The sequence below is a fragment of the Nicotiana tabacum genome, chromosome 24 (genome assembly GCF_000715075.1).
Source record: "Nicotiana tabacum cultivar K326 chromosome 24, ASM71507v2, whole genome shotgun sequence".
Lineage (NCBI taxonomy): Eukaryota > Viridiplantae > Streptophyta > Magnoliopsida > Solanales > Solanaceae > Nicotiana > Nicotiana tabacum.
In genome coordinates, this window is record NC_134103.1 from 91,873,219 (window position 1) to 91,885,950 (window position 12,732).

General features: G+C 33.8%; 1 protein-coding gene across 5 annotated transcripts; it reads left to right on the forward strand.

The window, feature by feature from the left end:
• Nucleotides 1-418: 418 nt before the first annotated feature.
• Nucleotides 419-11,871, forward strand: LOC107815335 (uncharacterized). Of its 5 annotated transcripts, none has more exons than XM_016640901.2 (10): nt 419-649; nt 1,655-1,827; nt 2,853-2,973; nt 3,063-3,115; nt 3,193-3,316; nt 4,432-4,577; nt 5,977-6,162; nt 8,587-8,819; nt 10,882-11,024; nt 11,567-11,871. In XM_016640901.2, the coding sequence occupies exons 1-10, from the start codon at nt 518-520 to the stop codon at nt 11,663-11,665; spliced, it is 1,410 nt and encodes a 469-aa protein (XP_016496387.1). In that variant the 5' UTR covers nt 419-517; the 3' UTR covers nt 11,666-11,871. The 5 variants fall into 5 exon arrangements, with proteins under 5 accessions (XP_016496387.1, XP_016496386.1, XP_016496388.1 ...); XM_016640900.2 differs by having other exon boundaries at nt 421-649; nt 3,187-3,316; XM_016640902.2 differs by lacking the exon at nt 419-649 and adding an exon at nt 1,347-1,533 and having other exon boundaries at nt 3,187-3,316.
• The last annotated feature ends 861 nt before the right edge of the window (nt 11,872-12,732 follow it).

The following is a 12,732-nucleotide window of genomic DNA, read 5'->3' on the forward strand; positions in this document are numbered from 1 at the left end:
ATTGTTGTTGTATTAAATATTGTACTTAGTCAAACATATTTATACAAAACGAGACGGAGGGAGTGCAGAAAATCAAAAACTAATAGTAAAATAATACTTAAGTATATGTTTAGGTTAAAAAAACAAATTAAGATATTCAAGTTCAATAGAGGATCAATTAAAATTGAGCTATTCAGACGATGTCACTCAACCACAAATTTGTTCACAAAGTAACTTATTTACAAACAAGTGTACTAATGTAACGAATTTGAAGCTCATCCAAACAAATAAGCAATGTATAACAGAAAATAGGGGGAGGAATCAGTCAACACTGTAAATATCTACACACGTGCATGCATGCAAAGTGCTAGAGGGAACTCAACAAGCTGATAACAAAAAAGCAAAAATCTCAACAAACTGAAAATCTGAACAGACTTTAGTTTGGTGCTGAGACTGGCAATTAGGAAAATTTCAGGCCATTTACAATTGTTTAAAGGGCATAATATTATAAAGTATAAAAAAAATCAAGATTGCAAAAATGAACAGATCAGACTCCACCATTGGTTCCTCGTCTGACGAATACAATTCCATTTACCCAGATGAACCGTTGAAGGCTGTTCCCTTTGTTCGCATTCTTTGGATTGATAATTCTGGGATACATAGATGTCGTGTAAGCTTTCAATTACCTTGTGCTTTTATATTAACTTCTTCTTCTTTAAGATTACGGATGAATTAATGTTGGAGATTACAATTATTTAATGTTACTGAATTGACTATGAATTTCGTCAAACAGGTATTAAAAGCTGAAATTAATACTAACTCGATTTGATTCCCATATGTCTGAGTGAATAATTTCAAGTATAATTGTGCTCTGTTTAACGAAAGAGGTACATGTGTATATCTCAAGTTGATACGATTCATATTCGGCCGTGTGGTTCGTATTTTTCTCGACTACCGGAAACAGTTAGTCTGCCTTCCTACATATAAGGGTAAGCTCTACATACACATTATATTCTCTAGACCCAAATTAAATTGGATATTTTGATGGCAAAAAATACTAAAGTTGAATGAAAAGAAGAGCCCCATCTATTCGTTTAGCTATTTTTTCTATCTTTAGCTAACTTAACTGTGGAATAGCACCTGGACTAAAGGGGAATGTCGAGAGAATTTTTTTTGTTACAAGATATCTGATCAGAGACACCAGTTGATTTATTTTTTCTAATTTTGCTCCTATTTTAATAAATGTGAAGAAAAATTAATGTCGTGTAAGTAATAAATAGTATAAATAGTAGTAATAAATTTAAATTATGATTAAGAATAACCAAAATTAATTTCATTAAATTATTTTTTTTAAGAAATGTGTAAAAGAGTGATAGGTAAACGTAGTCTAATTAAAAGCAGAAAACACGAAATAGAGATTTCTTCGCACAATGAGAAAGAAGAGGAAAAGAAGAAAGAACCAGACTTAGGGTGAATTCTAGAATGTTCTTTCGACGGAGATGACATCACGTGCCGATGCTGGGATTTTGACGGCGGACTCATCCCGGTTACTGGGTAAACGGTCTAATTTGACGGCGAAATTGCTGAAAAGTGAAAACTAATGCATTGGAGAATCAGTTTAGTTTTTCAGTCATTGAGAGAAAGAGGCTTCTGACATTTGTTGAATTTTGTGCAGGTAATTCCAAAAGAACGCCTCGGATTTGTGAAAGAGCATGGTATAGGGTTAAGTCCTGCATGTTTAGCAGCACTCAGTTCAGTATCTAATGCTCCTGCAGAGGATTCTGGTCTCACCTATACGGGCATGATCAGAATTATTCCTGATTTATCTACCAGATGCAGAATCCCTTGGTACTACTTGAAACCCTTTTATAAATACTTGATTTTAATGTATGTTGTAGGTTGTCTTTATAGTTTTCCTTGATAAATCATATGATAAGACCGCTTTCGTTTATCTGTGCTGTCTTCTCAGAAACAATACCGAACTTTGTTCAAGTTCGTGCATTGTTGTAACTCTTAGAAAATCATTTTCAGGATCATTTTCTATGTTTGGTTGAGTATGAAAAAGTAGTTGACATATAGCAATTGTACTAGGTGTCGGATGTGTTATGAGAATAATATTTTGGATATGTTTGGGTGTTAAAGGTTGACAATAATGTCTAAGTATTGGTTATAGTGAAATTGATTAAGAGTTAAACATATGGTATGTAGTCAGTTACACAGTCACTAACAGAAAGTTTAGTATAATGGAGTGAAACTAAATAGGATTTGAGATAACATTATTGAGTATATTCTAAAATTATGCGGATAATAGAGGAAAAGAGAAAAAAAAAACAATAATCAAAGAGAAAATCTGGATATATATCATCCCAACAAATCATTTTCCAGCATAGAAGAGTTTCTCCTTTTTCAGCTCTAAAACATCAAATTTTGTTCTTTTTAGACTAGTATATGTTTTCGGTGGTTCATGATTCCATTATCACTTGCTCCACAGCCTCCATATTATCACCCTTCCAATTTATTTTTTCTAGATGTTACTAAATTCAATTATGCAAGAGCTGTCTAATTGTAAAGTATGAAAAACTGATGCTTTTGTTTTTTTAAATGATACTATCATGTGATATATTTTAAGAATGTGAAGGAAACACAGAGAACACCAATACAGAGTATCTTGTAGTTGATTTGTCTAGAATTATACAGACATTGATGCCCAACTGTTTCGTTGTTTATTATCTGAATGTATAGATCACTGTGTGACGAAGTTCAATTGAGATAACGAGTTAAATCGTAACTTGGTCTGAATTTAATTTTTCCTGCCATTATTGTTTCAATGGCAGAAACATAGTAATCATGTTTAGTTGCATCTTTTGATCCAGGGAAAAGAAGCAGGAAATGTGCTTAGCTGACATGGTAATTAAACCTGGTAAACCATGGGAATATTGTCCAAGAGAAGTGTTTCGGAAAGTCTCTAAAATATTAAAAGATGAATTTGACTTGGTATGTCTAATATCTTTTGTGCAAGAATTAGAAAGTCTTACTTGGCATGTCTAATATCTTTTGATCTGATGCATATCTACATGTTTCAGGTTGTGAATGCCGGCTTTGAAATTGAATTTTACCTTTTGAAGAGTGTGATGAGGTAGGTATTTTGTTTTAGAGTTTCTCATCTTTAAAATGTTACACTAAATTTGTATAAACAAAATTATAAAGGAACAGCAAAGAAGATTGGGTGCCAATTGATAAGACCTCTTACTGCTCTACATCAGCATTTGATGTTGCATCCTCTATATTGGAAGATATCAACACACATCTTCAAACAATGAATATTTCAGTTGAACAGGTAAGTTTTGCATTTCCTTGAATGTTTGCTTGCAAATTGATGTTTCTCATGTCGTCTATGCACGCAGTACTGCATATACTAGGTGATTTTAACATGCATTTCTCTATTTATTTTCATGAAAAAGCTGGACCGCTTATGTAATGTAACAGTATATTTCTTAATGATAGAACTACGTGTACAGTAATATATTTATACTGAAACAATACATTCAAAGAGACTAGGCTATGGAAGAACACAGAGCTTTTGATACAACATTAACGATCTCAGCAAGAGAAGAGTCTTTGCTAACAAATTAAAGTTGATTGTTTGTAGGAACATATCGAACTTATAAATCTCCAGAAGTAACTGTTTCAAGACATCTATACTTGGTATGAGCTTGTTGTGCAAGAACATGAGATAGATAAATGATACTAATATTGCCATGGTAATAGTAGAAATAGATCAAAGTTGTACGAGAAGAAGAGAATCCACCTCCCAGTAGCAGTATGTGTTATATATGTATATATAGAGAGAGCGCTTTAGAACTGGATTCAAGAGAAAAAAAGTGCTGAGGTAGAGGTAGGATATCAATTGAGGGACAAGCTACCCAATCTGTGTCATTGTAGCATTCTAGATGATCATAGAAAAGCTGCACATCACCAGCCGTGGTTTTTGAATGAGTTGAAGAAGAATGTAGATTGGATAATAATGTTTTTGAATCAAGATATGAGCATTCACGAGTAAAGTAGACAATGAAACTAGTTAATTAGAACTCATGCAGAAAGAGAAAAGAATGTATCTCCTGTCCAGATAACATGTGAATGCATATCTAAAAAGAATTAATGTTTTGAATATTGTCATGGTTTACAAGGATAATTACTTCATGAACAACATCAACCACCTCTAGACCCTAATAAAAGGAATAAAAGGGAAAAAGAATAGCATGTTTCATGTGACACATTTATTCATAGTTACATAGATATAAATATCATGAATGCACTGTCTGGAATATAAGCTACATATGTTTTTATGTTTTACCCGCAATAAGACAGAAATAACCCATATGTTTTCTCTTATGCAATTTTTCAGTTCAATAAAGAATGCTCCCCTTATTTTTGTCTCCTTCAAATTTGCAGCTACATGCGGAAACTGGGAAAGGTCAGTTTGAAATCGTCCTGGGATACACGGAGGCTGGTACAGCAATTGCTAGCTTAATTTATGCACGTGAAGTCATCAGATCAGTTGCAAGGCAACACGGGCTGCTGGCAACTTTTGTTCCAAAGTAGGTAGCAGAATTGCCGACAACACTTTTAGGTGCATTTCCCTTTCTAGATTTAAGTTGTATGCTCTGATGATGAAAAATATAATGAGTTTTATACAATCATATCAGTTAAAAAATATTAATAATTAATTTGCAATAACAAGTACTGATTGATAACCTAAAATATGGTAAATTAGCTATCTGCTATAACCGGTTCAATTACACTAATAGTGTATAATTTCTTTGCACTATGAGCTTGTAACTTAAATCTTTGTTATAGTTGTTGATCCAGACATGCTTTTGCTTCTTGTAGAGTGCTACCACTATAGATCTTCTAGTTCTGCTTTTGTATTTTTCTTTATAAGGTGGAGGTGTTATGCATGATCTTACTACTAAGAAAAATGAGTAAGATTAATACCTTATTTTTCATGCGTTTCCATTTCTTACTTTGATTCGTGCATGTGTGCGTATTTGTTAGGGTGGTTATTGATGTTTCTTTACTTTATTGACTGACCAAGTGTGGTGAACTAGTGAAATATTGTTCATCAAGAGTGGTGCACCATTGAGAAAACTTTTACTATAGCCAGTTGGTGATGTTTTGCTTGTTTTTGGATTAATATGTTGTCAGGATTGTTTAAGAACAATGGATTTTCGATTAAGTGGTGAAGTTGAGATTATTCCCATTCTCGCTTTCTGATAAAGCAAGAAATGTGGTTGAAGTCTTAACTTGCTGGTTCTATCACCTTGTGTTGGCTTTTAAGCACTTGGTCTCCCTTATCATAATCTTTTGTAACTCATGCCAAAGTACTCTAACTTTTGAAGCAGTTGGTGTTTTTGCATGTTTTTCTGCAGTTGAAAAATTATTCACACCGTAGTTGTTGTGTTTTTATCAATAGCAATTTTCTTGCCCGTTATGCCTTTTAACACGTACCCTACTTGATTCCAATTAAAATCTACTAACAACTCCATCACTCTTCTTTCCTTCACAACCCTTTAAACCCCATATTGAGAGAAACTTGTGATTAGGAAGAGCTATATTTATATTGAGAAATGGAAAAAGAACATGTATCTTTGATACTAAATAAAGATGGAAATGTTTCTCAGCTAGAGGAGGCGAGATAACATACATGCGATATTATGTAGTTTACTCTTTTTGGAATAATGTTATATGCATGATGTTTTCTTTTCCTCAAAATAATTCAGCAAAAGGATAACTGGTGTTCTTTCTGCATTATTTGCTGATTTTACTTCTCCGCCATAGATTTTCCTTACTTTTGAATTAACTTCTCAAGTACAAGGTACTCATGTACTTTCTTTTGGAGATTTCTTGGAAGGCCCCATTTCCAGAATTTCTACTGCAGGAAATTATTACAACTGAACGACGCCTCTCAATATGTGACATTTTGGCCCTTTTGTCTAGGTATGCAGAAGATGAAGATGGCTCTGGATCACATGTTCATATCAGTTTGTCTAGAAATGGAGAAAATGTTTTTATTGCATCTGGTGAATCAAAATATGGGATGTCCAAGATTGGGGAAGCATTCATGGCTGGGGTGTTGAATCATCTTCCTGCCATATTAGCTTTTACTGCAACACATCCCCTTAGGTTAGAGATTCTCTATAATTCTTAATGTCCTGCTTCTTTTACATTAGTGGTGTCAAAATTTACTCAATTTGATTGAAAATCTTTTTATTGGTGGGTCAATTTAGGCACAATCCAAATTAATCCATCTAAAGCTTGGGTCAATTTACGTTATATAGGTAACCCGAATTGACCCGTAAGGAAACTTGTCAAGGCATAGAAAAAGAAAGCTCTTTTGGTTCGGTCTGTTAGATATTGCCACGATAAAGGAGAAAAAATCATTTTTCCCTCTCTTTAATTTAGTTTGGTAATTAGACGAATTATAGGCAGATTGGATTATAACCCAATACTTGGTCCAAATTGACCCAACACATCTTTATCCCCGCAAACTTTGGACGAGCTCATTTATTGATTCAGGCCATTTTAACCCGTCCAACTTTAGCCCAAACCACACATTTGATACCTCTACTTTGTATTTATCGTTGATTGGTTAGTTGGAGATTGATTTATGCTTTCTTTGGAGTACTATTTCTTTAAAATGAGCACAGTTTTATAACAGAAAATTCTCTGTACATTCTGCCGAATCTCCAACCACCTTGGCTCTTATAGCAACTATACTGCATCCTTTTTCATTTTTATTTCTTTTGTCAGCATTAATGGAGAACTTGAAAATTGTAGCCTCTCTATGCAAATTAAAATAAGTTGATTTACTAAATTCATGTTAATGGTTCTTCTGTTAAGTAAACTCTATTGTTTTGATTCAATGTTTAAATTGTGAACAATTTTCCATAAAATTTGTTTACTAATGCAGATATGTTTGAAGTTATGGTATCAATAAGTAAATGTTACATGATGAAGGCTTATAGGTTCTTGAAGACTTAAAAAATGATAGAGTAAGTAAAATAATTTCATGAAATTATACTTAATGGAATCTCTATTTCCTTTTTGAAGATTTTCAATATTTTCTCTTCGACTACTATGTTCTGAAGATAAAAATTGGATTTATGTTTATATTATTATCACTTTGGGCTTCCAAATAAACGTATTTCTAGTTGAAATCACTAGAACAATTAGGATAATTAGTCTTGTCAGAATTTCTAAAAACAATTGTAATTTGATTTTAAGGTGTTAGTTGTTTGAACGAGGTATTTTGTGTATATACTTTATTTCCTGAAAGTATTCAAGTAGAAGTTACCTTCATAAGATTAAACTTTTGTTTCTGAAAGAGAACCTTTTGGAATACGATGTAAATAGCTTAGAGCTTAAAGCAAGTAAATGATAGAGGTATAAGAATTAGTTCCATTTCTTATTTCTGTGACGGTTATTGCAGAAAGGTTTAACAATTAAGATACTTGTTGGTTTAATTTTTCTAAAGTGCTGAATACAGTGAAAAAACTTAAATCTAAAAGTTGAGAATCATTAACTCTGGCACTATGTTAGTACTATAAATTTCTTTTAATGGAGTAGTACAAAGTAACTAAAGATGGATGTGTGGGCATACCAGGAAAGACAAGATTAGGAATGAATATGTGAGAAATAATACACGGGAAAATATTTTTCTATTGATGTACCCTAACAATAGTACAAGTACCCCTATTTATAATAATACACAATACCTACGCTACTCCTATTCCACGTAGGATTATGCTTATTTACATAACAACTAACTAACAAAATATATTAGGGACAAGGTGGGTGTGGCTCCTGTGGAAGATAAGTTGCGGGAATCGAGGCTGAGAGGTTGCACATAGCGGGTCAGAGGAGGGGTAGAGGGAGGCCGAAGAAGAACTGGGGTGAGGTGATTATGCAGGACATGACTCTGCTTTAGCTTACCGAGGACATGACCCTCGATAGGAAGGTATGGAGGTCGAGAATTAAGGTGGTGGGTTGACAGACAGTCTAGAGTTTCGCCTTGTCTTACCAGTAGTATTAGTACTAGTCTTGTATTTTCCTATTCCTAGTCCCTTGTTAAAACACGGTGTGTCATTATTATCAGTAGGATTGGCATTATTCTTGCAGTTTCGTATCCCTGGACCTTTATTATTACTCGTTGTATCATTTGCTACCATTGTCTTATTACCTTGTTGTTGCTATTGTTTGTCTATTGCTTCATTTTTACTGTTCTTGAGCCGAGCGTCTTCATGAAACAACCTCTCTACCTTCATAAAGGTAGGGGTAGGGGTAGGGGTAAGGTCTGCTTACACACTACCCTCTCCAGACCCCACTTGTGGGATTTTACTGGGTTTGTTGTGGTTGATGCAATGTGACAAGCTTACCTTTTGCCTTTCTTTCCTATGTTCTCTCTTGAATGTAGTTAGACCTTGAAATCTCTTGTTTTCTCAAACCTCTTGGTGATTCTATGTTATGGATTTACAGCATGCATATTAATTGAAAATTATTTAAAATTATCAAGTATTTTGTATGAGTCTAACTATTTATTACATGCAGTTATGAGCGAATGCTACCTAAGACACGAAATGCAGCTTACCTCTGCTGGGGGAAAGAAAATACAGAGGCACCATTGAGAACTGCTAGCCCTCCGGGAATTGCCGATGATCTTGTAAGCCATTTTGAAATTAAAGCATTTGATGCATGTGCAAACCCATACCTGGGTCTTGCTTCTATAACTATGGCTGGGATTGACGGCTTGCGAAAAGATTTAAGTCTTCCAGAACCAGTAGGTGAGTTAAACAATCTTTTAGTGTTTCCTCCACTATATCTTCTAACTATGTACTTGCCTTTAGATTCTTTTCCGTATTCTATATGGTTAAGCCTGAAACACCTATTATATCTGTTATGATGGTTCACTATGAGAGGGCTAATCAGCATGACATCTTTTTTATGTTATATATTTATGTTATTTGATGTCAACTCAATCAAGATTTTGAAGTGTGCTGCATGTCCAATGTAGTATATCAGTAGTCTATACCAAAGTTTGGCAATTTAAATCTGCACGAAGTCCTACCACATTTTCCATTTTAAATCTTCCTACCTCTATTGCTCACCTTTTGGATGACTCTGTGTATCACTGCTGTACATATCTTCTTCTAAATGAAAGCAGATGAGATTGTGAGTACAAACCATGTGAATCAAGATGGTACCTACTTCTAGTGTTTGGATCTTCTCTCTACAATAAGTTGCAGTAATAGGTTCTGTTACTATGAGCTACTTTCAAAGTGTTAGAGTATTCACTTACAAACAAAAAAAGTAAAAAGGAAATAGAAGAGAAACTAACGAGGAGTCTTAATTTGGAGTGTTTCATCGAGAATTTTTAATTTAGGAAAGTGAGTACAAACTTTTGATCCATATGGAGTCTTAATTTGATGGTCTTACTTATCTTGTCTTTAAATAGTTGCTAAAACCTTATCATTTTCAATTATTTTCATTAATATTGAATATAACTCCATTCTGAGTCTTCTCTCTCTTTCTCATGGTCTGAGGACCAGTTATTCTTTTCCTTATATTAATTTAAGAGCTTTTTCTCGATCAAGTGGTACAAGAGCCTCGTTTTCTTTAGTCTGATTGCTAATATATAACGATTGTGATGGATGCTACAATAAAAAGAAATCAGGGCAGGAAATGATCAATTTCATCAGAGAATGAATGATTTTGATCAAGAGATGTGTGGCTGACGATTTCTGAGGGAATTTAACCAAATTAACACCTAAATAATAGGGCATCAATCTAGACTATGCTATTGTAGTTGGCAAAATAGGAATGTTGCAGTATTAGGCGTGCTTGTGACGATGTTTCGCCTCATTTCCAACATTCCGTAGTTATGATCCTGATGTGTTGCATGGGTTACACAAGCTGGTGTTGCATTGGATAGTAATTGTTATTCAAGAAAGGAGTTTGAGCATGGCTCTTATGGTCCTCCTCATGCTCGTATTGGATGTAATTGTGGAGTCACGATAACGCTGTTAGATTTTCAGTTCAAACTCGAGCTTCCTTTTCTATGGCTAAATGGATATCGAGGAAATCAAGATCTCCTAGTTCTGTCCAGCCATCACAAGTTCAAGATATTTACTAATTTTGCCTCATTGCAAAATGAATTTGAAGGAGAACTAAATTATGAGGGTAAATAGGGTTGTTGCATGCTGCAAATATTTGTGAAAGTATGAGCTCTTGCGTAGTGCCAATTTTACTTATCTGTATGAAAGATGGCAGTGCTGGTTTGATAGAGTGTCATCTTTCAAATGCACTGCTATATCCGCAGGTTAACTCGATGACAAGTTCATTTTTGCTGGGGTTGAATGATGTAGGACAAGTGATCATAAATTTTGATCAAGATAGAGTCTTTGATCTAGGTGGAGTTTGGCATAGCTTAGATTTCTAGATTATTAGGTGATTAGCCATTAAATAGTTGCTACTTGCTACATATTTCACTTTTATTATTATTAGTATGCTATTATTTGAAAGCTTCTCCTTCTAGAGGTTCCACGAAGAGTTCCCCAATCCCTTCTGTCGATTTTATAGCTTTTAATCCATCAATTGTTGTACACTCAAAAGCACGTGGAATGCTACTTCCATGAATGCCTTTACGATAAAATCTTATTAGGGCCATTAGTGTTGTTCTGCTAGTAAGTGAAAGTCTGAGTTGCCTTTTCCAGTGCCTTTTTCTTGCTAATGCTTATCATTATCAAAGTGAGTAATACAGAAGTTGATAACTCAATTTCCATGTCCATAGTTGAGATATTCTTGCACTGTTACCTGATATTCCAATGATGTTTTCTCGTAAAACAGAAGGAGATTCTGATGTCTGTGGTGAGAAGCTTCGAAGTGTACCAGATTCTATTTCTGAATCTTTAATTGCTTTAGCGGAAGATACATTGTTTACAGAAGTGATGAGTGAAAATCTTTTGACCGCCATAAAAGCGATTCGAAAGGTACGTCTTGGATGTTGCTTACTCCTAGTAATACATGATATATTTGACAGAATTCTGTGCCTTTATATAATGAACGAAGAATGAGTGCTGTTAATCATTAGCGCTTAATTTTTATATCTTGTTAGTGTACAAATTTTCTACACTAGCATATCATTTTAAAGGTAATTATCTATGGTGAGTAAAAATTGGTTACCAAGGAGAAACTAACCTGTTATAACAAGTTAAACTAAAAAGAATAGCAATATTTATTAGTTACGCAAAAACCTTCATACCTTTTTTCTGTTGCTGCTACTTAATTAAGCAGATATAGGGGTATGATTCACATTGACCAGCTGAGTGTTCAGAGGAATGATATAGGGAACAACTGACAGTTGATTTCCATCATTTTCATTGAATGAATCTGACAAAAATGTATGCAACTGATCAGTGATGACTTAACTAGCTATTCAGAATTTTCTGATGCTCATTCTCCTGTATGCATAATTGTTATGTCCTTATATAACTATTGAGGACATGCTGAGGATGATTTGCTGTATTTGCAGATGGAGGTCAAGAACTATTGTGAGCCTGAGAGGGACTACAGTCAGCCTGAGATGGATGTCTATAAGGACCCACTCCAGGACATTATCTTCAAATTTTAGGTTCATATCCCGACCAATCTAAAATTTATGTTCCTTGTGATTTTATATGTTTAAGAATTTTTAGTTTCTATTGCAGATAATTTCCTACCTTATTTTACGATTATATCTTTTGATATCTTTTGGATTATTTGACAATGTAAAAGTCGTGGATACATCAATTTCGATGTATGGCCCGTTTTAGTATCAAACAGTTATCGTTTAACATTCAAGAACCAGTAAAATGCCTAGGAATATGTACATTAAAGTCTTAAAGCATACATTCCTATCAAATAAAAGCTAAATGTGTTTATTTTATTAGCATGACAAGTAATAAATATTTACCAGAATTAAAGGACAAAAAGAACAATATTAAGCACGAAGTGACTGTTTTTCTTCTCATTTAACCGTAATTAGTTATAGTAAGTCTGCTGCCGGCAAAAAACTAGGAAGAAACTTAACGAGTTACCGCCGCCAAATAAAGGAATTATCAAAATGATTGGAAAATCCATTTGGGTGAAAAAGTGCACTGTATATTTGGAGGCCAAATATATACGTAACTTTTTTCTTTTACTATTAGAGGTTAATTTTCTTTGATGTGATGCAGAGAATGTGGTAATTTCCTTTTCATCCTTGTGATACTGCTTATGATCAGACTTACAATTATGTCACTAATCACAGGATTTGTCAGCCGACACTTTATAAATAGTCTAATCATATTTATTCTGGAATATAATTTTTTTTATGTATATTAAAAATCCATGTTTGGACATTTACTGTTAAGTGAACGTATCGAATGTCTACTTCTCAAGTTTGTGAGAGTAAATTTCAGCATTTTTATTTTCTTTTTGTATTTTCTACGTGGTGATTTTAATTGTTGAGTATGAAGGGAATGATGCAGGCCGTCAATCAATTGGAGAATTATATAGTATGAACCATATCATTTAAAAGTTTAGACGATTAAAGATTAATGATTGAAACCATTTTGATACAGTAAAAAGTCTATGAATGAACAAACCCCTACTTATTCTCAAACTAATTAATTAGAAATCGACATGCATGCGAATATAAAGAAGAAATTTAAACCTTAT

Bases quoted from the DNA above. Each gene is read 5' to 3' on its own strand.
- LOC107815335 (XM_016640900.2), top strand. From the start codon at position 518: ATGAACAGATCAGACTCCACCATTGGTTCCTCGTCTGACGAATACAAT. The intron at 4,578-5,976 runs GTAGGTAGCAGA...CCTTTTGTCTAG, and splicing joins CTGGCAACTTTTGTTCCAAA to GTATGCAGAAGATGAAGATG. The intron at 6,163-8,586 runs GTTAGAGATTCT...TATTACATGCAG, and splicing joins ACTGCAACACATCCCCTTAG to TTATGAGCGAATGCTACCTA.